Source organism: Medicago sativa, chromosome 5 (genome assembly GCF_051527215.1).
Source record: "Medicago sativa cultivar Bolivia chromosome 5, Bolivia_mono, whole genome shotgun sequence".
Lineage (NCBI taxonomy): Eukaryota > Viridiplantae > Streptophyta > Magnoliopsida > Fabales > Fabaceae > Medicago > Medicago sativa.
The window spans coordinates 15,254,930-15,280,992 of record NC_140753.1 but is presented as its reverse complement, the minus strand read 5'-3'; the positions used below and the strand labels follow the sequence as shown (position 1 = coordinate 15,280,992).

Here is a 26,063-nt window from a genome sequence, read left to right as displayed (position 1 = left end):
TAAATGTACTTTTATTTTTCTTAAAATTGAAGATTTTGTCCCTCATTTTGAAAGTCAAATTTTTAATCTTCAATTTCACTTTTTTTTTTTAATAAATTTTCCACTCTCTTCCTAATTTTAGATTTTTTTTTGTTTGTTTATGTGACATGTTTATTAATGATGTGACAGAGTATATATGACTATACTAAATATTTGTATCAAAAAATTACTTCCTCCATTTTTTTTATCATTTGATGTTTTAACTCTTGACATAAGTCTTGAGGAGTAATTAAAGTACCTAAATATTTGTATGTTTTGGACTAAAATGTCCTTATTATACAAATGTCACAACTCTTTAATAGTTTTATGGTATGTTTTTCAATAAGGATAAACTTAAGAAAAAAAAATATTAAATATTCTAAAACATCAAATATTTTAGAATATAATTAAAGTCCTAAAACATCAAAAGAAAAAAATGAAGGGAGAAATATCTATTAAACATTGTCTTGTTATTAATTAATAACACAAAACATTGTCATGTTATTAATTAATATCACATCGTAACCAAAAAAAAATTAATATCACATCAGTTTTCGTGAGCTTAACTCAATTGCTAGAGACAATGCATAATATATACAAGATCCGGGGTTCGAACCTCAAACTTAAAAAAAAAAAAATGAATAGCACACCAACAACAATGATCCAACACTAAGATAGTAAGATGGACGAAAATCCAAAAAAAGTAAAATTTAAAACAGCAAATCAGTTTTTAAATGGAAAATTAAAACTCATTATTTTGATGGAAAAAATACACGTCATCAACAGTCAATTTGACTCGTGAGTTTAGTAGTTGAACTGTTGGCTCGATTGATTCATCATGTAAACCCACTCAATCTTCTTTTCAAAACACGTGTATCAATTAGTTTCTTTAGTCAGCACAAAATGCTTTTTCAAGTTGCTTAGCGGTTAAACTCACATATTTAAAATGAAAGAAGATATTCTCGACGTTTAAATTTCGATCATTGTATATATTATGTATTGTCTTTATTAATCGAGTTAAGTTAATTGTAAAAAAAATAAAGTATATTAAATTAATTGTTTTAACAACTATTATTAATCTATTTGTCTTAGTCTATTTTTTTCTTAGTCTATTTGTTACAGTTTTTTTTAGTAAAATATTACATTTTTTACGAGATTAAAAAATTATACTTTTTAAATAAAATACTTAATTCAGTTGGTAAGGATAATGCATAATATATGTAAGGTCTATGATTCAAATTCCAGACCCATAAAAAAAATGTGTAAAATAATTATACATTAATATAGTATATTCATTAAATTATATTATTAATAAAAAAATATTTCAAGCTAAATATATCCATATGCTTCTTAGAACGTTTTATCAAAAATGCTTTAATAGTGTATTCTTCTACGTGGTTGGTGGTAACCCTCGTTCTGTCCCTTCTCTCTCAAGCTATTTTCCTTTTCCATGATATAAATATATAATTATTTTTATTCTTTTCAAATTTCCTTTGTTTTCTTGCCTATAAAAAGAAACTATCGAGGGTATGGTTTTTCCATCAAAAGCAAGGAAGCATTATAGAGCAACATGGACATGGAGAATAGTAATAGTGGAAACCAAATAAAAAGTGGTAGCTTTAGGAAGGGTAGCTTTAGAAAGGATAGTTTCAGATTGGGAGGAAAAGATCACACAGTGGTTGAGCTAGGTAGTATTGACACACAAAAACTTCTTTTAGAAGGAGGTGGAGGAGAAATAAGAGAGAAACAAAAAACTCTCACAAACTCTCTTTCTGTTAGGCAGATGAAAACCCTCACTGCTCTCTCAGATACTATCTTGCCTTCTATCAATGACTTTGTTCCTGTCTCCGACGACGACGAATCCGCTGCTACCTTCTACCGTATTTCAGCTTCCATGGCTGGAACACCTGAACGTGTATATTTTCCCATATATACCTTGCTAGCTGCAACTCATAAATCTTTCAATTTATTATTTTTTCTCTTAAACCCCCGGTTAAAATTATTTAATATATCCTATATATTTATTACATATATATATTTACATTTTTTTAGAAAACACATATGTATGTATATACATATATAATCACGATTTTTAGTTTATTTTTTGCATATAAGTTTTTATATATAGTGGAATTAAAAATAGATTTTTTTATTACATATTCAATAATGCTAAAAACATACTAGTATAATCTCTCGAAGTTGTATTTATTTCAGTGCTATTTTTTCTTTAAAAATTGTCTACAAAAACTTGATATAATAAAAAAAAAATAGGCTTACAAAAACTTGATATAAAAAAAAAAAAAAATAGGCTTTGATATTGATTTTAATATTTAACGACAGAATTAAAGATACATATTTTTATGTCTTAAATTTTGTTGGTAATAATTTTTTTTTTTTTTTTTGTAGTGAATTTGAATCATATAAAACCTGCAACTGCATGAACTTCAACTTACATTTCTTGTAACAAACGTCATGATGACTACAATTTTTCACAGTTAACTAATAAAGTATCGCAATTGTGGATTGGTCGATACAATATATATTCTTGAAATTATTATGCCCTTTTAAAATTAATGATATATATTTTTAATTAGAAGGAATTATGATAAAAATAGTCAAACTAAATTAAAATGATTTTAGTGTATGTTGTATGAATTAATGTTTTGGTTTGGGTTGTTTATGTGCAGCTTGGGGGTATAATAAGTGAGAGACTGATTCATCCAATGACAATGGTACTAAAGTTGGTGTTATGGTTTCTGTCTACATGGTTAGGGACAATAATTTTATGTGGCATGGGTTGCTTATCCACAAAGTTCCCTTTTATACACACTTTCCCTGATTTACCTCTACACAAACGCCAACAGATTATGCAATCTTGGTCTCTAAGTTTCTTTCGTCACCTTAGAATGTTGTTCAGAACAATCAAACTTCTCACTCTCCTAATCTTCTTCACTCAGGTAATATATAATTAATAATACCATGCATGGATGCATAAAATTAAATATTAACATATACTATAAAGTATTTATGTCTTGTGGTGTTTTCTTTCTTGTTTTTTCTTAGTAAATTTTTAATGGTATACATCTTTTTGCTATTACTATAGTTTGTTATGTGTTGCCATATTCATTATAGTGATATCTATATGGGGCTTTATTTTTGTGACTAAAATCTATATGGGGCTTACAATCAATAGTTTGTACTCCACATTTTATTAAATACTACGTTTTCCACGAGCCACATGCATGGTTCCCCAAATGACACCTTTTTTCTACCTTCGTCACTTTGTGTTAATTATATGTACCATGCATAATAATTAGTAATATTATACATTCTTAACTATGTGTTTGGTAGAAAAATAGCCACATACATACAGCAGCCAAAAGCAGTGGGCAAAGAAAATACCAAAAAACTAAAAATCTATCTAAGCAATATAACTATCAAAGATTTAAATTAGGGGGGCCCTTAATTTAAACAAGGTAGCTAATTACATTAATTCTTCCTGCTGACTTTTCGTAGTACTTAAAAATAAAGATGATACACGTAGTACAAATATAAACAAGATAGTGCAACTTGCAAGTTTTAAGTGAAGAGTGGTAGAAAATAATAGATGAAACTTAAAATTTGAAAAGGGGTAATAAATTGCATATATAGTTGGTAGTATTTGCATTTTGCATATAGTTGAGATTGGGTTGGTGAAAGTGATGAGTGAAGAGTGTTTACACATTAAAGTCAATTGAAACTCAAATTCACATGACCCATAATGGAAGTATCATATTTTTCGCCAAAATCACGGGTTATTTCACTTCATCCACAATCTATGATGTCGTCGTGTACACGTACCTTCTTAAATCCAATACTACCCTACCCTGCTCCACAAGAAACCCAAATGAAATTTGTGTGCTTTAAAATATATTTACTTTTTTTTGGGTTCGAACCTTGTATATATTATGCATTGTCTTTACCAACTGACTTAAGCTCACGAGGACAATTAAAATATATTTACTGTAAAAACATCTACCATTTTTGTATTTTTTTTTAAATGTGTTGTGAAAATTTAATTATAGAGTTTAAATTAAGGATATGCTTTTTATAATAATAATTAAATTTTATTATTGAACTCTAGTTTACTTTGTTATTGTTAAAACGTACTTGGAGTAATTTTTGTATTCTTTATGACATTTTTTTTTTGTGAGAGGTTTGTAATTTTTTTTTACAAGGTGTGAAATGTTTTATTTTTTAGGGATTGTGAAATGTTTGTTAAAAGTATGGGAAATGCTAACCGGTGCCTCCGGGGCACTGGTTAAGGATATGAAAAAAGAAATTATATAGTAGTTAATGCATTGAAATCGTGTAATTAATTTATAATAAATTCAAAAACAATTTCCTTTTATGGTAATAATTCTCTTTTATGGTATGTTTAACCAGTGCCCCGCAGGCACCGGTTAGCAGGACCCTAAAAGTATTTATTGGGGACAATTCATTTATTCAACCAACCATTTTATTCAGACGTACGTACGCTACTTGAATACATCTGCATGTGAATATTTCTCTAAAGGAAAAAATAATAAACAGTAATTGTATTTATTCTCTAAAGTGAGTCTCTTCTTAATAAAGGAAAAATAATTAACTATTGATTTTTTTTACAATAACTTTTGATTAAAATATTATAGATGACTAACGTCAAAAAAAAAAATATTATAGATGACGAGCATTCACTAAAAAATGTTATAGATGATAAATCCTAACCTGTAAACCTAATTTTTTTTATATAAATCACAATTTTAATATCTTCATTTTTTTTTGACAAAATATCTTCATTTTTATTTCCTTAAAATAAAATATCTTCATTTTTATTTGTGTCAAAAGATTAATATCTTCATTTTTTTTTGGTGAAAATTATATAGATTTTTTTTTGTGCAATATTGTTTTGTAATTTTTTTTTTGAGGGGTCTTTTTTTTTTTTTGTGGTGGCCAGGGTTCGAACCCCAGACCTTGCATATTTTATGCAATGTCCCTACCAACTGAGCTAAGCTCACGAGGACTTTTGAGGGGTCTCGTTAAATAGAGAATGAATCATGCGTCATTTAGTAAGATATTTAAATTTCATTTAATAATAATATAAAAAAGTTTTTTCCATAAAAAATAAAAAATATTTTTTTTCCAACTTTATTAATTTAACTAACGTAGATCAAGTGGGAGGAAACGGATGATGTGTCCATTTCAAAAGCCATCCATTTAATGTAAATAGTCGTATGTATAATAAAGGTCACATATTTACAATCAAGAGAAATGTTAGGGACACACTCTCAAACACACTCCTATAACACACTCTAATGACATCAAGCCAACTCACCCTTTTCTTTAATTCATTAACTTGGTTACCGGATAGAATTTGAGAGACATTATTTTCTTTTTTCTTTTTTTATTCATCTGGACTTAAACCACTCATCTTCTCCACACTCACCTTCAACAAAATCATCTCTGCAGTTTTAGGCTTATTCTTCTGCTTAACTCCCTTGGCACAGCAAATCAAAGTGTTCAACCACAAGACATGAAAAAACAAAAAACCCAAAACACACGACTAGCCAATTTAATCTTTGCCCTTAGACCAAAAGAAAATAAATTAAATAAATTTTCAACTAATTGGCTTGAATATGGAATCGATTCATTTGCAGGAAAGCTTGCAAAAGAAATTAAACCTATGTTTTGATATGGATCCTTCACAATTCTATTTTATGAGATGAATTAAACTCATGTAATCATAACCCATAACCTATATCTATTTTTGTGAGAGGAATGGAACCCATATTATATAAAAAAGGACGGAATCCATATATAAAAATTGATTTAACCCCTGTTAACAGGAAAACTCACGACAAAGAAATATGTTGGCCAGAGAAATGGGTTGTGGTTGCAGCTCATGACCCCTTGGAGATGACGAACCAGCAGTTGAATTGAATTTATAAAAAAGAAAGTAAAAAACAAATAATGTTATTTTCCTTCCACCTGTAGAACCGGTCATCAGGTAAAGGAGTTAAAAAAATGGATGACGTGGCTTTATGTTATTGGAGTGTGTTATAGGAGTGTGTTAGAGAGTGTGATGGTAGCATTTCTCTTACAATCAATTACATAGGCCCCTATTTGTCCCACATGATGAAGTGGTATAAAACAACTAAGATTTCTCTTTTTTGTACAAATAAAAATATAAACTAAGATCAAAAGCTTTCTGCCCTAATTGGCTATTTCTCAAAGTACTTAATAACTCCCACGGCCCAGCTGCATTCAATTCAACCTGTAAGACAGTGTCCTTTCTGTGTCAACTATAGAACACTCCTCCGATTAAGTGTGTTCTGGAGTCGGACACTATTGATGTCTGACACCGACACCTATAATTACACTTAATAATGTAATTTTCTTAAATTATTATCCGTGTCGGTTTTCGTATTGTATCTGTATATGTATATGTATATGTGTTTCATAGATAGACATATGCCAGAATAATTTCACTTCAAATTCTATTTTAACGAAATCAAATTCACTTAGAATCACTTTTCAAAATGCTCACATAAACATATACTCGATGTCATTCATTTTTTTCAAGTTGAGTAGAAAGGTGTTAAGAGTCCCACATCGGTTAGGAGATGGCCTGACAATGTGTTTATAAGTGGGGGCAATCCTCACCTCACAAGCCGGTTTTGTAAGGATGAGTTAGGCCCCGAATTTCAACTTGGTATCAGAGCTTGTCGAATTCAAGGGCCACCTACTGATTCACGCACCAAGCCCAACGAGTGCTGGGCGTGAGGGGGTGTATTGGGAAAAACCCAAGTCCCACACATCGGATAGATAAGACTCTTGATAAGAGTTTATATAGAGGAGACAATTCTCACCTTATAAGCCGATTTTGTAAGGATGAGTTAAGCCCCAAATTTCAACAAAAGGAGTTTATCTACTATAATTTAAATAATAATTTAAAAACTTTTTAATAAATAAACTTTTTAACAAACAGTTAGAGAACTAGTAAAATAAACTTTTTAACAAACAGTTAGAGAACTAGTAAAATTTTTAACAAGCAGTTAGAGAACTAGTAAAATTAAATAAACTTTTTAACAAACAGTTAGAGAACTAGTAAAAATTTTCACAAACAGTTAGAGAACTAGTAAAAAAATATACAATTATAGAATATTTAAAGTTAAAATAATTTTATAATAATTATATAACATTTTATTAATAATTATATAACATTTTATTTGATATTTTTTTCACATAACAGAAGTACTCTTACACCTCAAAATATTAATAATTTTCCCAATTTAACCTACCTATAAAATTTAAATAATAATTTAAATAAACTTTTTAACAAACAGTTAGAGAACTAGTAAAATTTTTAACAAACAGTTAGAGAACTAGTAAAAAAATATACAATTATAGAATATTTAAAGTTAAAATAATTTTATAATAATTATATAACATTTTATTAATAATTATATAACATTTTATTTAATATTTTTTCACATAACAGAAGTACTCTTACACCTCAAAATATTAATAATTTTCCCAATTTAACCTACCTATAAAAAATTAACAAGAGCTGTACGTAAGTTAATATGCTATGAACTAATAGTTTGTATTTCAATCTTGATATATATTACTTTATAGCGTATTAACTTATGTACATAAGTTAATAAGCTATGTTTGTATTTCAATCAAAAAACTAATTCAAATTGAATTTATGTCACTTTCTCAATAATTGGATCTCTAACCGGAAACCGCATACAATTGATCCTTGCCAAGTTGGTAGCCATTTAAATAAATAAGTACGTACTATATAATTTGAACCCTAAATAATAGTATAAGGATATTTGCAGACACTATATAATTTGAGGTCTAGAATTGTATAATAGTATTTAATTAGATTAGACCCCATTGATATTTGCAAAGACTACACTGATATATTATGTAAAAATTATCGGCAATGCTTATGAAAGTAAGTGAATAAAATCATAAACGTATTTGATAAACAAGTAATAGGTGTAAATGGACAAACTAGATTAACATTTTAAAGATTATTTTAAAATACCGATAATATAAGTGACTAAGTCGACATGGTCGTTTTGTCAACAAAAAAAAAATCGACATGGTCGTGCAATTTTATTGCCATATTGGGCATTGACTTCTTTTTAAAATGATTGTCCTAATTATTTTCATATAATTTATAAGCTGTTTTCATAAGCTCTACTAGAAGATTTATAGAAATAAGCTGAAAACAACTTATTTACATGTTATAAAATGTTTTCATAAGTTCTCTCAAATAATATCACAAATATTTATGCTTAAATAAGGCAATCCAAGAAGACTATTTTTAAGTATTTGGAACTATGTTTGACATGAATGTTAAACTTTTTATTTTTGTTTTCATGTTATGATGTTTTTAATTTACACCTCCATGTGTCAAATATTTAAGCAAATCATGCAAATGACGTATACATACCCAGATATGATGCAAGAATTTAGAAATAGTCATCCACATAAATTTATAGGAATATTGTACTACACTATAATTCTGCAATTTGGTTTTCTGTCCTGTGATGGCTAGTGTTTTGAAGGTTTTTATGAATTGTTTATGCCGTTCAGATTATATAATATAAACTATATAGGGCATGCAAGAAATCAATACGATGAGAAAAGAACGGGTCATAATATTATAGCTTCTGCCTCATACTACCTTTGCATCAAGCAACTTGGTATTTTTTTTTGTCATACAAGCAAGTTATTAGAGCTTTTACAATTGGAAAATTGCTCTTCTCCCATAAAAATTGCTCACTCCCAACTAAACTTTCGAAAATACCTCCCACATGACTTAAGTCACGTTCACTACATTGGTACATCGCACGTGAGTTAACTTGCGTAGGTTATAACCCATCATGAGTTAACTCATGTAGGTTATAACCTCTGTGAGTTAACTCACGTAGGAGATATTTTGGTCAGTTTGTGATGGGATATACCGCAAGTGCACGGTTTACCGATGTAGTAATAAAAAGATATCGTTCCGACAAGGAGTTATGAATTCAATTAACTTTTAACCAATGATTAGATTGAAAGTTTAAAAAGTAGGAAGTTGTATTTTTGTTTAATTAAAAAAATAACAAAAGTAAAATAGAAGAGCCTTGGGATTATTGGTTCATCATAATGACGAATCCTTCACAAACAAACCCTTAAACCTATAACTTTACATTAGATCTAATTTCTAAAGACAAGTTTCTCTTTAGCCTATCACATCTCCTTTCGGTCTCAGTGAGTGTGTTCCTCCAACAACCACACCTATTTTCGTGGGTGATTGCCTTTGGAATCCTTGAAGCTCGAAACTTTATGTGTCTCAAGGTTTGCTAGACTATTATCATGTTTCACAATCCTTGTCTAAATTCACTTGTTCGAATATCAAAACTCCACTTTCGTTTTATGAATTGATATTTGGGATAATGAATTAACAATTATCAAACCCTCCACTTTCGCTTCTCCAGTTTGATAATGGTTAATTCATGTTAAAACGGTGAATTTAGATTAGAAATTAGGGTTACATAAAATTAAGGTTTAAGGCTTGGTTTGATTAGGATTATGTCATTAGACTTATCCAACAATCCCAAGACAAGAAGAATCTACTCACTAACGTTCATTGTAGACATAGAGAAGAAGAAGAAGACAATAAAAGTAAATAACAATAAAATAAAGGTGAACTTTTATTCCAAGAACAAAAGATGAATGTTTGTGATGGGAGGCTACTCTATTTATAGTTTACATTTGACTTAAAATCTAAGCAACTACATGGGGTTTTTGGTAAAACTAAAACAGAGTAGCTTAAGTCCTAAGCAAAAGCAGCAAAAGGGGATTATGGGAGGTGGCACGGCCGTGCCACATGTTGGCACGGGCCGTGCCAAGCTTCTGACTTGAGGGAGACTTATTTTTGTTCCCGAATCTTCGTATTTTTGCTCCAAATCAGCTCCAGACTCCTTTCTTTTGCTCCAAGACTCAATCCATCCAATATTCATTCCTGAAATATAAAAATATGCAATTGAAGTAAAATAATTCAAAAAGGAAATAATATTGCAATAAAATAAAACCAAATCTAAATAAAACGAAACTAAATATTATCCTAAAACTAGCTAATTAATGACTCATCAGTTTGTATGGGAGTGAACATTTTTTGTTGTGAGAAGAGCAATTTTCTTACAATTGTGACAACTGGGCCATGTTGTTAAAAATATCAATGGCCCATAAGCTTGAATTTTGCTCTTTGGACTACATTAATTGCTCATACGTTCCCAAATTTCCAAAATTACTTGTAAAGCTATCGAAAGTTAAGTTCCAATAGCTTTGTCTTTTCAGAAGTTATCTTCCGTTGAGTCCTGGTATAACATCAGAACAGGAAGGCAGATTGTCACATACGTTTTAGGAAATTTCGAGAATTTGAGAGACTTGTGAGCAATCGAAAGGAAAAAAAAAAAAAAACTTATTCATTTCTATGGTACGATCGCAAGTTTAGTCCAAAGCCACAAACATAAGCTTTAACTCTCCGGGCGTTGAAGGACATTTCACCGTATATCAAAACACATGATGTGTACTTTCGAACAAAAGCACATTTTGTTTTTGGTTCGAAAAAACACTTTTGGAATCATGCATGGTTTTTAAAAAATAAAGTGAAAAAAAGTTGCTCTCTAAATTAATACATCCAACATAACATGCTGATATTTAAAATTAAAAAAAAAAATGAACTTAAATTTTAATTACACAGTTCTATGATTTTATGACTTGGTTATGCATAATGTTTTATATATTTTTATTTAAATATTCCAGTGACTTGGTCTCAGTCTATGTCATTCATTACTTGAACCATAACTTGGTTATGCAAGAAAAATTTAAATGACCCTATTGGGCTTACAAGATTTAGCATATATTATTAAATGTATAATACAAGATTTTATTTTTTGTTAGGAAATGACCTATTGTACTCATCATTGCATGACACTTACTTTCAGGTAGATGAATCAGAAGACAATTGTTCATGGAAAGCAATTGGATACTGTGGACCTGATCCAGAATTCAAAGCTCAGTTAAAGAACCATTTTTTACATGGAACATGTAAAGAAAAACAAGATTCTGAGGAAGGTGATGATGATGCTGAACAAGCCATAGGACCTCTTTACAAAGGGCTTGTCCATCTCAACTATCCGAGAGACATCACTGTCGACACTCTAAGACGATTTGGATTCCCTGTCTCGGTTACCCGTCGAAAACAGAAAACTGCTCCAAGCTTATCATCTCCTTCTTTAGTTATACAATGTGACGCTGTGGTAGTTGGTTCCGGCTCAGGAGGTGGAGTTGTAGCCGGAATTCTGGCAAATGCCGGTTACAAAGTGTTGGTTTTGGAGAAAGGAGGGTATTCAGCTAGGAACAATCTTTCTCTTCTTGAAGGACCAACAATGGATCAAATGTACCAATCTGGCGGTTTGGTTGCAACTGATGATATGAATATCTTCATATTATCAGGATCAACTGTTGGTGGAGGGTCTGCAATCAATTGGTCTGCAAGCATCAAAACACCTCAGCATGTGTGCAAAGAGTGGTGCGAAAAACACGGGCTAGAATTATTCGAAAGCGAATTGTATCAAGAAGCTATGGAAGCTGTTTGCGAGAAAATGGGAGTTCAGTCCGAGATAGAAGAGGAAGGTTTCAACAACGCAATTTTGCGAAAAGGGTGTCAAGAAATGGGATATCCGGTGAATAACATTCCAAGGAATGCTTCGTCTGATCACTACTGTGGATGGTGCTGTTTGGGATGTAAGGATGGAAAGAAGAAGGGTACGTCGGAAACATGGTTGGTGGACTTGGTGAAATCTGGCAATGGGGCGATTCTTCCCGGTTGTACAGCGATGAAAGTTTTGCATAAGAAAAAGAAAGGAAGTGGTGAAAAGACTGCGCGAGGAGTGGCATTTGAATTTGAATACAGAGGAAGTAAAGACATTTGCGTGGTCGAATCCAAGGTCACAATTGTAGCTTGTGGAACAATCAATACTCCATCATTGCTTAAAAGAAGCGGATTAAAAAATAACAACATAGGGAGAAACTTGCATCTTCATCCAGTGGTAATGGCCTGGGGCTACTTCCCTGATGCACCTGCAGAACCTACAGATGCATCTGAGGTGTGGCCCGAGACATGGAAAAAGAGCTACGAAGGAGGGATAATGACAGCAATGTCTCCTGTTGTTGCAGAGTTTGAGAAATCAGGATACGGTGCGGTGATCCAAACACCTGCATTGCATCCCGGTACATTCTCGATTGTCATGCCGTGGGTTTCTGGAAGCGATATAAAAGATAGAATGCGAAAGTTTTCAAGAACAGCTCATATATTTGCACTAGCAAGGGATCAAGGATCGGGAAATGTGCATTCGCCAAGTCGTATAAGTTATGAAATGGAAGATGTTGATGAAGAGAATTTACAGAAGGGAATTGATAAGGTACTGAGAATTCTGGCTGCAGCCGGCGCTGAAGAGATTGGAACTCATCATAACAAGGGAAATACCTTAAATGTAAAGAACGCGAGTTACCATGAATTTGAGCAATTTGTTAAAGAGGAAAGCTCAAGGTCGTTAACAGACCTTTCGACGCCTTTGTGCTCGGCACATCAGATGGGGTCTTGTCGGATGGGATCTAATCCGAAGGAATCGGTGGTGAAGGAGACAGGGGAGACATGGGAAGTGGAGGATCTTTTTGTGGCAGATGCAAGTGTCTTTCCTACAGCGTTGGGCGTGAATCCAATGATCACTGTTCAATCAATTGCTTACTGCACTGCACAATCAGTTCTTCAGGTTCTGAAAAGGAAAAGAAGTAAATGAAAAAATTAAAAATCTTTCCTACTTTTGTATACGTATTGTACCCCATATGCACTAAATATCCATAGCATCAGGAAGAAAATCCTTCTCAAATAACACAGCATTCCCAAAAAACAAAGTTTGAAAGTTTGCAATAATTTTAGAGAGTTGTTCAATAATTCAAAAAGAGTGGCAGAGTTCTAAATCTTATGTACGATATATTTATAGCAAAGCCTCAATATTTTTTTAAAGCTTGTTAAAAATATGAAATCAACTTTTATCTATGCACAAAGAAAGATAACACTTCCAAAGGTTGCTCACTTAAACCTGCATAAAATTTACATGCCCTCAAAGTAGAACTATGAACCAGGGACAATATGACGTATTGGCACATCACAGATAATATCTAACATCATTTTGACTTTGAATTAAAAAAATTAAGACTATAAAGAGTAATAAATGTTAAGTATGAAAGAATTACTCAAAAAATGTGTGTGCGCGTGTGCGCGCACACACACAGGAATTCAATTTTACAAATTTACCCTACAGTTTCGCGATCAAGGGAAACTCAGATCAATACTTATTTTGATTCATATGAGTCAGCTGTCATACCTTAAACATTGCAATTATCTGCAACACAATTATAACAGCACGAAAAAACAATGGTTAGGAAAATTAGAATGGCATGACTGTTAACTTCCTATACTCGCCATAAAGAAACTTCTTCACAAAATCAACCGAAAGCAAACATTACCTTTTAATGCATTATATGCATGAATAATATTCTTTGCCAGTTAAACAAGTTAGTAGACCATATGAAATATGTAACATTGTCCTTTTGGTTTACATTAAGTTTGATTCTACAATTAGCAGTCATGATAGTTCCTAAACAAAGAATCAGACACATAATCAACAAAGATGAACTGATCAACACCGAAAGCACTCTAAATCAAATAAAAAGACAAATGTTTATGTCAAGTGTTACTAGCTACTCTTCAAGATAAGATATTCTTCTCATGTTGTAACAGTCAAACCCCAAAATAACCTCAGTAATTTATTCATAGTGTTATAAACATACTGAAATACAAGTTTATAATCTTCAATACCAACACATGCCAAAAACTAATAAAGAAATAAATAAGGTTGTTAACTACCTACAACTTGTAAAAGAGAACATTTTTATGTAACTTCAAAAATAAGGTAAGTGATTCTAACTGAATAGCACCAACAGAAAAAGCATCCTTATCTGTTTTTGGTGATTGGTGAAGGGCCAATTTCATTGAAAATTAAAGGGCTCTTACAAATTGAATGATAGTAGCACACTAGCACCAGTTGATAATGATACTCCTGCAATCTTCATCAACAAGAAAACCACAAAATGACCCAGAAGAAAGAAGAAGAAAAAAATAGATTATTTATTATTCTTGAAGCACCCATTTACAAGCCATGTTGATTATTTATCTCTAAAATCATCAAAAGCAACAATTTTTAAGCATTTAGAATCCAAAGCATATTAAATTGGGAATTGGGTTTTCTACAATTAAACAAATCAAAGTCAAATTGAAATTGAAATGGAACTTACAAATTATTACAATATGTTTAAGATGCTTTCTTTCATTACAAGCCAACATGTTTCTGAATGGAATCGAATCTGAGCAATTAAAGAGTGAAACATTGAAGAAAGAACCTTAAAAACATAAGAGGGTCATGGAAATTACTACAATTATCAAAGGTAACACCTTTGTTTTTAGTTTTTCAGAAAACTTTTTCTTCCATTCAATTCAATGTGGGCCCCACAGTGACCTAATCATAAAGAGATATGAAACTTCTCTTTTGTCATAAGTGGCATAAAAAGAGAACCTTCACCGCATGAACCGAAATAATAAAAGCCTACCTGTAAAGGTTGTAAGTTATTATATATACTTTAATAAAAATGTGAGTGTGTGTTGAAATAAGGTTCTAACTTATTCTTACAAAATCGTTTTATAAAGTGATGAGTGCGTCCTCTTTATAAACTCTTATCAAGGGTTTTATATATCTGATATGTGGATTTGGTTTTTCCCAATTGTATGAAACCTTTTCTCTACGATTATTGTTGCATTTGACCATTCTTGACCTATAATTTTAGGAGCTAAAATTGGTTACAAGTCTAGCTCAAATAGAAATGTTGATATTGTTAGGTTAGACACGTCACCGAGTTTGAACCTACCTCATAGTTTTCTTTATGAATTTTATGTGATTTTATTATTTTGTCTATAGATCTATTTTGTCAAGATATTAAGATCTATTTAAGGAGTTGATTATCATGTTTACTATGTACTTAATAAAATTAGTTGCTCCTAATCCTAATTGTAACATGTGATTTTGTTGTTGTTTATATGCAACATTATTGTGTTATTATTATTATATTATACTATATTAGGTGTATTTTTTTGTCACCGTTTAGAGGAGATTCTGACTCTTAGCCATCTATTTGTATCTTGGCAATAACCCTATTACACCAAGTTGTTGACTAGCTAGCATCAAATCAAAAAGGAAAGTTTTCAATTTGGTTTTTTCCTAATAAAAACAGGATACATGCAATTAGGAATGGTATCTCATTCAAAACAATGATAGACAAATTTGGAAGGAAGCTTCAACAACTATCACAAAGGAAGGAACTCAAAGAAAAAGAGAATGGAAAACTTTCAAGGCACCAACTCATCTTTTTGTTTCTTGAGTAACTTATTTCCAATACATATTCCCTATTCTCTCTTCACAAACACAATCACCTCACACCATGGAAACCCCTCCTAAATGCAAAGATGCATTGATTCTCTCCATCATCATCTCTATTTTTCTTGGCTTGGTTTCATTCACTCTATGTATAGCGTCGGAAATTACAAAGAACAAGGTAGTTCATGCATATTGAATATTTCATATGAATTCTTCTTCACATTAATTCATTTATTAAGTCTTTGAAATTAAGAGTTTTTATTTTGTTTTGTTTGTTTTGCAGATGGATGATCTTAGATGGAATGGAAAACTATGTTATTTGCCATCAAGCCAAGCATTTGGATTAGGTATTGCAGCTTTGGTTTGTTTATTTTTTGCTCAAATTATTGGTAATTCTATGTTGTTCAAGAATTCTTGTTCAAGAAGGAAAAGAAATGCACAATACAAGCTACCTTTCATTGCAAGGTTTCTAATTTTGATCTCTTGGTATGTTATCAAACTTTTTTGTTATATTTAGTGTTAATTGTTACTTCATATTCAATAATTACAGACTTATGAAAGAAACTAGAATGCTAGGTTAATTATTGGCTTGCTTATTATCATTATTTGCGTATAAGAAATTGACATATTTGCTCTAAAGTTTGATTAACGTAACCAAGTTCTAGAAAAAGCGACATGCCACCATACAATCTAGTTGTCATGTTGGTATATTTTTTCTTTTGGTTTGTTCTGGTTTTTGGTGAAGTTAAAACTATAGTATTCTATTATATTGGTGCCATGTGGCTTGCTGTTACTGGCCACAGGTTGGCAAGATGAATCATCTTTAGATCGGAAAAAACCAAATTTAACATGGGACAGTTGGTCTGTCTCAAATTCTAGATATTGTTTGTCCTTCAAATGCCAAAAATATTTCTCCTTGAAAAAAAAAACAATTTAAACCTTTAGATTAAATCCAAAAGAAGTTGAAATTAAGGGTTGTTTCGATTGGTTTATTTGAACTAACTTACTTGCATAAACATTTGCGAGACTATTTGAAAAAGTTTATAAAAACAACTTCGAGCATAAACATAAGTTGTTTCAACTTATTTATATAAGCTCTTCATGATAGTTTATAAAAATGGTTTATAGTTTATATAAAAACAATTCGACTTTATTTATTTATTTTTTATAAAAATAACTTATACATAAGCGTTAGTTAAGTTATGTATGCAAACATGACTAAAGTAAGACAGAAAATTTCCAGGAAAGGCAAAAAGAACCGTTGATCTTAATAAATATCAATGACAAAATTTACTTATAATTGATCAATAAATTTGGTTGGACTAGATGTGCCAATCCAATTGGCAGTTTTATATTCCCTTTGAAATATGCTAAATATATTAGATTGAATATTTTGACTTTTAGATACGCTCAATATAAATCTAAAATTGGTAATGGTCATACTTAGCAGGCTTAGCTTTGGAGTTACAGTTATTTTACTAATTGTTGCAACAAGCATGAGCAAAAGGCAACCCTATGGGGCAGGTTGGTTGAATGGTGAATGCTATTTAGTCAAAGGAGGAACTTATGCAGGCTCAGCCATATTGATTCTAGTTACAATAGGCTCAGCAATTGGTTCATCTTTTTCAACAATAAAAGTTAATCAAGCCGACCAAGATCGCAAAATACATGCACAAATGGGGTAACAAAAATTAAAATTAGATTATAGAATTTATTCTAGGAAACTGTACACTAAGATGCCTTACAAGTTGTAGGGAGAAGGATCCAAGGCATACAAATATTCATTAACTGGCTTATCCAATGTCCTATGGAATAACTTTATTTTTGGACAAAGAGACACTTCATTTGCACACATTCTCTACGAGTAGTTGGTGACTACCTCATATAGGAACCCATTTTAGATCCCACCTGCATATATGTAATTGTTTTGTATATTTAATTTTCAACTGCCCAGTTGTATTATTATTATTATTTTATTTTTTTTAAAGATGCCCAGTTGTATTAATTGTTGTTTAATTTAAATGTTCCTACAAGTCAAAGGCCACGCAAGGAATTACTATAATTTAGCTCTAAAAAAAGGGATGATTCTATGAACTGGGCCAGGTCATACAATTACAGTAATACTCCATTTCAATTCTCAATATAAGAATGAATCCTGTCATCTACCAAGATTACTTGAACCGCTGACTAATTGATATGCACATCTCAACATATAAAAATTTAAAACTAAGAAGAAAAATGATCCATTGTTCCACTGGATACTGATTGCTTTATAGACATATAGACAGTAATTGCTTAAAAGTAGACGCCAAACACCAGATCATGATCCCAAAAGTAATACATGAACTTGGCTGTAATTTGAAAGTTTGAAACTCCACCATTCAACCATGAAAGCTCCTAAAATATGTAAACACCATTGGCATAGAGCCAAAGATCAATCAGAAAATAAAGGGAAGTTTAGCGGGATGATTCGGAAGACAGGATATTAACAGAAAATAGGGATACCACTAGAAAGGAAAGTTTGGTCCATGCCCTCTCCCGCCATAACCATAACCCCTTCCCAAATAGCCCCTGAAATTCTCACCGCGTCCAGCACCATAATCACCATAGCCATAGCCCCTGAAATTCTCACCGCGTTCAGCGCCATAATCACCATAACCTGCATTAGGCCTCTGGTGGAAATTGCCAAATCTCTGAAAATAAACACGTAAACATGTCAATTTACTTAATAGTTTAAGAGTAATTTACACTCGGAAATTTCTGTTCCTAATGCATGTACATGTACAGGTACAGACCTCAGTATCCTGTCTTGTTCTTGCAGATAAACGATTCCTTGACCCACGACCACGAGTCATAGAGTTAGAAGAAATTGTGTCAAAAAAGTCATCTTTTTTGTATGCAGACTGCAAGTAATAAGTTTCATTCAAGTTCAAATACAACTTGTTTTATACCGCCACAAACAGCATGTTCCATAGTTCATGTTCCTCTCAACAAATCAAGTGGATAAAATTATCATCAAAAGCAAACATACCATAACCATGTCCTACCTTTAATTGGTGACATTCTCGTTCACCCAAATTGAGAAACTCAAAGTCTTCCACTCCCTCTATTTTTGTGGTTGCCTTTGCAAGAGAACTCCATACCTCGTCCTTTTTGAACTTTTCATTCATAGCTACAAAATCAAACTCTTCAGTAAAGTGTGGACTTGAGTATTCAGCCTGCAAAAAAGAACAACACCAATACTAAGAATATTAGCACACATAAATGAATAAATGTATTCGTACTAAACTTAAATATGTACCAATAGTTATCATAATATTTTAATATACTAGTTAGTTATCACGCAAGCATTGAAATTTATCCTAATTGGTAATGGTAATGTGTTAAGTAGTAAATACTGAAACTAGCCGTGTTTTCACCCTGATACTGTGATAGGTAAACTACTAAATTCATGCAACCCGTAAAACCTATATAAACAGTATTTGAGAGAACACACACAAAACTCATGCAATTTGTTGTTAACCTGTGAGCAGAGAACAATGATAAAGTTTTGTACAATTTCAAAAGCACTAATCAGTGGGCAAAACTAAGCAAATATGTTACGATGTTAATTTGGTATTTGGTTAAACAAACTATCTTATTTATTAATTTTCCATTTTCTGTCCCATATAAGTGCGGTTTAATAGTGAAAATATCCTTGTCTCTTAAAACACCATCCACATCCTGCAATATCTACAATTCAATCTAAAAAAAACATTAAAATTAGAAATGGACGAAAACTATGTAAGGCTGAGCGTTCCTGATAAATATTCTTAAAATTCCACTCAGTATTAAGAAACACATAATATACAACAATCTGCATGCAATTCTGGTTTCAGAAACAGGCAAAAAACAAGTCATTGTTATTGATATCATGCACTACGGTATCCTGCCTCACACTACCCCACCTGCACCACCCACAAAAAGAACAAATGAGTATATTTACTAACCTTGTGCACAGAGGTTGGTAGATGCTGCAATGGTGATTGAAATGCTGGAGAAGGCATTGGTACAGAGGAAGTTAGAGGCAGTGAACCCATATCCTTCCAATTAGGGTTCAAATTATGTGTTAATAACTGTTCTCTAGGGTGAGCAAATTGATCAGAAGTTAACAAAGATTGAGGTGTTGGCAAGGGACCTAAAGTAGAATCCACAATTGAAGAACCAGGATTATGGACAGAATATTGAGGAGAAATTGGACTTAGGTAAGGACAAATCTTTCCAGTTATTTGACCTTCCACAGAATTTATGTCTTGTAGAGGTGAACAATATGAAGGTGTGTTTGATGCATCAGTAGTCACAGACACAGAATAAGGCATACGTGTCATCTCAGTTACAGACTGATGAGAAGGCCACCCAACAGGTAGGGCTTTGCTTGAATTCGCAGGACTATCTTGCCTTTGAATCGATTCCGTCAAACTTCTCCCGCAAACTGGGGCCACTGGAGAACTTAGCACCCCAGAATATTGTGACTGGAAAAAAAAAGAAAAAGGCATGTGATTTAAAGATGTAAAACAAACATTAAATTCATTAATAAGTAGATAATTTGAATATGTATATAACCTGCATAATAGCTTGATCACTACTTATCTGCTCTTTTGCCCGGCCAGATGTGGAGGGGGACTTGATCTGCAAATCCTGAAATGATAAAAACTTAAGGACATGGACATGGACATGCACAGCTTAGATAAGCATATTCGTCCTGCATACAGCTCAAATTCTTGTCACCAAATGACTGTCTCACTGCCACTAATGGTGACCAACATATACATATACACCTATGATTACACTCTTTAAAGCGAAATGAATCAAAACTTCATAATACTGTTTAATGGAAAGCAGTCCATTTCTCTATGCTTTATTATTTTAGACTTTCGGACTTGATGTGCTGATGCTTCACTTTTATAAGCTACATTCCATATAAATATTAAGATGGATCCATCAAAGTAAAGATAATATGTGTAGCAAAACTTGAAAGAGAAAAACACCACTCTGTATAGACTTAAGTCTCATCAGTTGTGTGGTAAAATTATATGTCTAGCAAAAGTCTATAAAGAGATATTTGCCCAATCAGTCGATTAAGCCTTCAACAGCTGGCTTTCATTGATAAAATTTCGTTATAACTTCATCATATTTCTGCTAGACATCAACTACCCTACCTCTGAACTAAAGAATACAAAAAATGTCAGGTAAGCCATTGTTTGAAACCAAGTAGATGAATGTTTACTGAGAACAGATGAGAATCAATCTTCTTGGTGAGAGTTTTATAAAGCAAATCACCTATTAAAAAGAATATGATAAACCTAAAAAGGAGAATTTTGTAGAAGTAAAAGGAAAATAATATACAAACTACAAAGGCCCCAAAATACATCAGTTGCACCAAGAACCTGAATTTGAGCAATACTTAACAAGAAAACCATACACATCAATCTATTGAGTAAAAGATTATGATTAGTGAAAAGTTGCATAAACGAACTAGGGACAACAAATTTTAAAGCCTCAATCAGAAATCATTCATATATTATAATATTATTTTAAAACCTCAAAACTAAGATATATCACAGCAATACAACAACATCAGCCAAGCCTTATTAACTCCCCTATGCGGGGTGAGATGTTCTAAGCAATAAATCAGAAATATTTCATCATATGCTTATTTCTCTTATTAACAATAAATTGCAAACCAGTTAAATAATGATAATATAGTTACCTTAATGTCACTTCCTCGGAAAAGAATGCATTCATAAACCTTGTCACTTGGAGGTACTTGTTGACCATCTTTTCTTCTCCCCTCTGTTCCATAGCATCTAACTGCAATAACATACCACAAGGATCTCCAAGTTAGAAAGGAACTTCCACATTAAACAATTACTAACACCTTAAATACCTTAAATTTAAGACATAAACATATATATGTCAAACAAATAAATTACATAAGTCACACGAGGATACTCATACCATAGCATACTTGTATTAATGCCTATGAAATAAAAATATACTGACAACATCAATAGCCTACAAGTCTGCTTTCAATTGCAAGTCCTGCTGACATTTACAAATCTTCATTGTGCCAAGGCCGTGATACATGCACTTGTTATCAATGCTTGTAATATGTTTATTACTCATGGCAACAGAAGTGAAAAAAAAGAGAAATGGAAGTGGGGTCTTAAGTAAAGTGTATCAGATCAAGAAATCATACTCTTCATAACGTAAAGAAATCTTCACACACCTCTATCCTTTCAAGTCTACAATAATAGTAGAGTTGCAAATTCTAGCATGTAAACATTGCAAAAGAAGGTGAAGAGTGTCCAAAAGGAAGAATTACCGGTCAAAAATGTTAGAACTAATTCTAAGGTCAGATTATCCAAATGGAATAATTACTAGTAAATATGACTATGTGGTGCTGTGCTATCTTAGTGAAATGATAGTTGCTCCACATTCCAATTCTTCTTGAAGCAATGTTGTCAATTGCAGATCGCGGAAAATAAAGGCTTATTCAAATTCAGCTACGCAACAGTGCGATAGTGTCGCTATAGCTGGTACTGTACAATATTATCTGCTAAATAGTGTATCGTGGAATAATAGCGATTTATTCAAATTCGGTTATGCAATAGCGCTACAGCCGCTTTTTGAACAACACTGTCTAAAAGTATCAAATCATGTCATCATCAACATATTAATTCTTCAGCTTCATCAATCATTAGCCTTAGGCATTCAGACACTACTAACAATTCAAGCAAATCATCTATGAGCAATTCCATATTCCAAACAAAGTATCACATTTCACCAGCAAGCTCAGTCTCTAGAGTTGCAAAGTATGTATCAACTTGGGTTCAATTCCTTTTGCCTAAAATATTTATCAATAAAAAAAAGTAATTTAACCAAAGACATGTTCTCAAACATTTGATTTCATACAAATTGAAGACCACAATCGCTCTAATCCTATGAAGCACAAACTGAAACACGGATAAGAGACAAAACACTGACATGTACACTTACACATCGACACCTATAAAAAAAAATTGTAAAAACAAATTAATTGAACATAATCACATATGTCAGTGTCGTGTCGGTGTTGGACACCCGACATGCCTTTCATCAAAAGTGTCGGTGCTACATGGCTCTAATCATTTAATTTCTTCTTCATCCTAATAAATCCTCAGAATTAAAAATAAAATTAATGCATTATCATAAAAATAAGTAACAAACCATGAATCAATCATTTCATGTACTATGAAAGCAAGCAACAGAAACCGGATAACATACCATTGTTCAATCCGATGGTAGAATCCTGAACATTAAGGAAATAAAGAACACCCTCGTAGCGAATGTCGTAGTTAGAAATCAAGCTTATGAAACAACCAATGTACGATTCCGCAGGATTCGACGACGAAGAACCTTTGGCGCTGGATTGATTCGCCATGCTTGAGGTGGAGGTAGGTTCACGATGAAGAATTGAAGATGGAAGGAAAATATGGGGGAACAGGAATGTTCTCGAATGTTAGGGTTTCTTTCTATCGGGCGCGCATTGGTAATGAAAAAATGGTTCGATTTTGCTTTTGTTTTGTTCGAAAATATGTTGGGAAATGAAAGGACAAAAGAACTAGACGATAAAATAAAATGCGGTACCATTTTCATTCATGCTTGCACAACAAGCATCACTTCAAATGTGAAGGTGTAGTTACAGCAGAACGCCGTAACAGATCTTGACCGTCTGATCTTCAATCGGCGGTTGAACTTGTTTTATTTTTTAAAACCAATTTTAAAATTTAAACCATCTGATCTCAAATTAATAATAATTGAGATTGACTACAACGTGAAATTGTGTTTTTTTAGAGTAAGGAATCAAGGTCCAAATGTGATAGGGTATAGATAGTATGTCTGAGATTTTTTTTTTTTTTTTCTCATGTAGATTTTATTTTAAGAAGTAGTTTCAAACAATATAACTCTCTACATCTCAAAATGAGCGACCCAATTCATTGTTTCACATAATATATAATTTTGACCTTTAATATATTTCATGCTTTATTAGTCTTCGTGAGCTTAGCTCAGTTGATATGGACAATGCATAATATATGTAAAGTCCGAGGTTCGAATCCCGGCCACCACAAAAAAAAAAATCATGCTTTATTAGAAGAAAAAAAACAAACATTTTGAAAATAGTCAATGAGACAAATCTAACATCTTATATGGTGTCATTTGTGATTATATATTAATAAAAAAATGGTCAAAATATATTATGTTAATAGAACACATAATCAAATTAGATCTCTGATTTTGGAAATGGGATTTTAGTACATAAAGGGGGTTTATTCAAAAATAAATAAACTCTTTAAAGTTTAAGTCATTTCATTGGTTTGTGTTTTCTAGCATGTTATAAAAATTATTTGATTCGTTAAAGATGTTTAAATTAAAGATTTTATCCCTAAAAAAAGTTAAAGGTTTTAAGAAATAAAAAACAAATTTTGTGAAAAACATTATATATTTTGTTCAAAGGTAGGAATAGAAGAAGTTGTGTTGCATCATTAACTTCAAGAGATGTTAGTTACCAACTTATTTGTGTTTTTTTAGATAATGTCATGGCGTTTGAAGTTGGATGTTCCTTTGTTTGATAGGAGGATGAACCTCTCCTTATACCAATGCACAATTCTAAAATTTATGGAGGATTTGTGAAGCCTAAAAGATAAGCCAAGAAAGAAAGCTGAAGAGTACTCTTTCCAAGTCCCATGTCAAGTAGTGTGAAGAAAAAAGAAGTGGAATGCTAGTAGAGGTGTCAAATGGGCTGGCCCGGTCCAAGAGACCCGACTATATAAATAGTCAGTCTGGCCCAACCCATTTATAATTGGGCCTCAAATTATAGAGACCGGCCCGACCCGTGTGGGCCATGGGCCAGCCCGGCCTGCCCCGTTTATGTTTTATTTTTTTAATTTATTCACTCTTTTTTATGTATTTTTTATGTATTAGTTACTCACCACAATTTTTTTTGAAGGAACTCACCACAATTTAACTCACCACAATTTTTTTGTTAAAATATGATTGGATGGACATAAAAATGTAAATAATTTTAAAATTTTAAAACTTTAAACTAAATTCATTCAAATTTATTAAGTTTATTTATTTAAATATTATTAATAAATTTTAAATTAGTTGATAATTTTTTTAAAAAATATACTGTTTTTTAACAAAAATTAAATGAAATATCAATAATGGGTCGGCCCAAAGTCTGATGGGTCAGCCCACCCGATCTATTTTTGTATGGATCAAATGGGCTTGGTTAAAAAAGCCCGAGTGCATTTTGGGCTAGTTTTCTAGGCCCGGCCCAAAATATGGCCTAATGGGCCGTCCCATTAGCCCGGCCCATTTTTTGACAGCTCTAAATGTTAGTATAAATATAGTTATATTGAGTTTTCTTCACCACAACATCTTTAGTCTCCTAGATGTACTTGGGGTTTGGGTAGTTGTGTCGTTTTATCTTGAGAGGGTTTACAATTTATCTGTGCAAAAATTGCAATTGATAGAGGATTTGCAATTTTTTTAAGCAAAAATTGTACTTCATTTTAAAATGAGTGTTGTTTTAGCAAAAAAAAAAAATTGTTTCAAGAATGAATGTCACTTGTACTTTTCAATGTAGAATTATTATTTTACTTCCAATTGTACCCTCTAATTAATTGAGTGTACACTACTTCCAAAGACTTACACCAATAGTAAATAAGGTTAGTTTAGTAAAATTGTCATGTCTTTTAACATCATTATTACATTTCTTAATTCATGTGTAAAATTTTAAACGATGCTCGTTTTAAAACAGATGGAGTAATTTACAATTTGCAATTTTTCTCATGTAAAAGTTATAATTGTAAAAATTGTAGTTGAGTAATAAGTATTTTATAAAGAGATTGTGGATGGAGGAATCAAATACCAAACCGCAATCTTACGAGTTATTTTGTATTTTTACTTCTTTTGCGGTTGTGTTTCCGTTATGTAAAATAAAATCAGTGATTTTCCCAACATGCTAACTATTCTATGCAAATTGATAAGAATATTTATTTCCTCTATGATTACATTACCAACAAGTTGAAGAAAGAAAGAAGACACACATCAAATAAAATAGTGAGGACTGGTGTTTATAATTAAGTTAAGCTCTAAAGGAGATCTAGTGTCCATTAGTTCGATTTGTTGGGTCATGGATCTTAAGCTTTGACCACTAAAATCTAATACCCACTAACACTCCACAATGGGAATATGCAAAAAAATATCTAACGTGATATCAAATTTCAATATGGCCTATAATCCCACTAAATATTAAACAAAGCCATGATTCAAACACAAATGAGACCATGTAGTCACAATTCATTGCCACTAAAACAACTATTTCAGTTAGATTTAAAGGAATGTTGGGTAGTTCAATTGATTTGAGTTAAAAGTTAAAGA

The 26,063-nt window shown here is 31.9% G+C and overlaps 3 protein-coding genes and 2 long non-coding RNA genes across 7 annotated transcripts; 2 read left to right on the top strand and 3 right to left on the bottom strand.

Annotated features, from left to right (window-relative positions):
• Window positions 1-1,558: 1,558 nt before the first annotated feature.
• LOC146920429 (long-chain-alcohol oxidase FAO4A-like) lies at window positions 1,559-13,086 on the top strand. Its single transcript, XM_085713856.1, has 3 exons — window positions 1,559-1,933; window positions 2,706-2,975; window positions 11,049-13,086. The coding sequence occupies exons 1-3, from the start codon at window positions 1,589-1,591 to the stop codon at window positions 12,903-12,905; spliced, it is 2,472 nt and encodes an 823-aa protein (XP_085569982.1). The 5' UTR covers window positions 1,559-1,588; the 3' UTR covers window positions 12,906-13,086.
• LOC146920430 (uncharacterized) lies at window positions 9,725-11,180 on the bottom strand. Its single transcript, XR_015011786.1, has 2 exons — window positions 11,043-11,180; window positions 9,725-10,063 (listed from the first exon to the last, which is right to left on the bottom strand). It is a non-coding gene; the product is annotated as an uncharacterized LOC146920430 (long non-coding RNA).
• On the bottom strand, window positions 12,648-14,606 carry LOC146920428 (uncharacterized). Its single transcript, XR_015011785.1, has 5 exons — window positions 14,464-14,606; window positions 14,097-14,235; window positions 13,636-13,766; window positions 13,424-13,511; window positions 12,648-12,881 (listed from the first exon to the last, which is right to left on the bottom strand). It is a non-coding gene; the product is annotated as an uncharacterized LOC146920428 (long non-coding RNA).
• A 591-nt stretch (window positions 14,607-15,197) lies between these two features.
• Window positions 15,198-17,397, top strand: LOC146920427 (protein MODIFYING WALL LIGNIN-2-like). 2 transcript variants are annotated; one of them, XM_085713860.1, is made up of 3 exons: window positions 15,198-15,774; window positions 15,880-16,082; window positions 17,047-17,397. In XM_085713860.1, the coding sequence occupies exons 1-3, from the start codon at window positions 15,661-15,663 to the stop codon at window positions 17,279-17,281; spliced, it is 552 nt and encodes a 183-aa protein (XP_085569986.1). In that variant the 5' UTR covers window positions 15,198-15,660; the 3' UTR covers window positions 17,282-17,397. The 2 variants fall into 2 exon arrangements, with proteins under 2 accessions (XP_085569986.1, XP_085569985.1); XM_085713859.1 differs by having other exon boundaries at window positions 17,044-17,397.
• A 306-nt stretch (window positions 17,398-17,703) lies between these two features.
• On the bottom strand, window positions 17,704-23,223 carry DCP5-L (decapping 5-like protein). Of its 2 annotated transcripts, XM_085713857.1 has the most exons (8): window positions 22,902-23,216; window positions 21,346-21,446; window positions 20,199-20,273; window positions 19,586-20,107; window positions 18,644-18,814; window positions 18,392-18,499; window positions 18,102-18,289; window positions 17,704-17,993 (listed from the first exon to the last, which is right to left on the bottom strand). In XM_085713857.1, exons 1-7 carry the CDS (start codon window positions 23,056-23,058, stop codon window positions 18,104-18,106), a joined length of 1,320 nt encoding a protein of 439 aa, XP_085569983.1. In that variant the 5' UTR covers window positions 23,059-23,216; the 3' UTR covers window positions 17,704-17,993; window positions 18,102-18,103. The 2 variants fall into 2 exon arrangements, with proteins under 2 accessions (XP_085569983.1, XP_085569984.1); XM_085713858.1 differs by lacking the exon at window positions 18,392-18,499 and having other exon boundaries at window positions 17,704-18,289; window positions 22,902-23,223.
• Window positions 23,224-26,063: the final 2,840 nt, after the last annotated feature.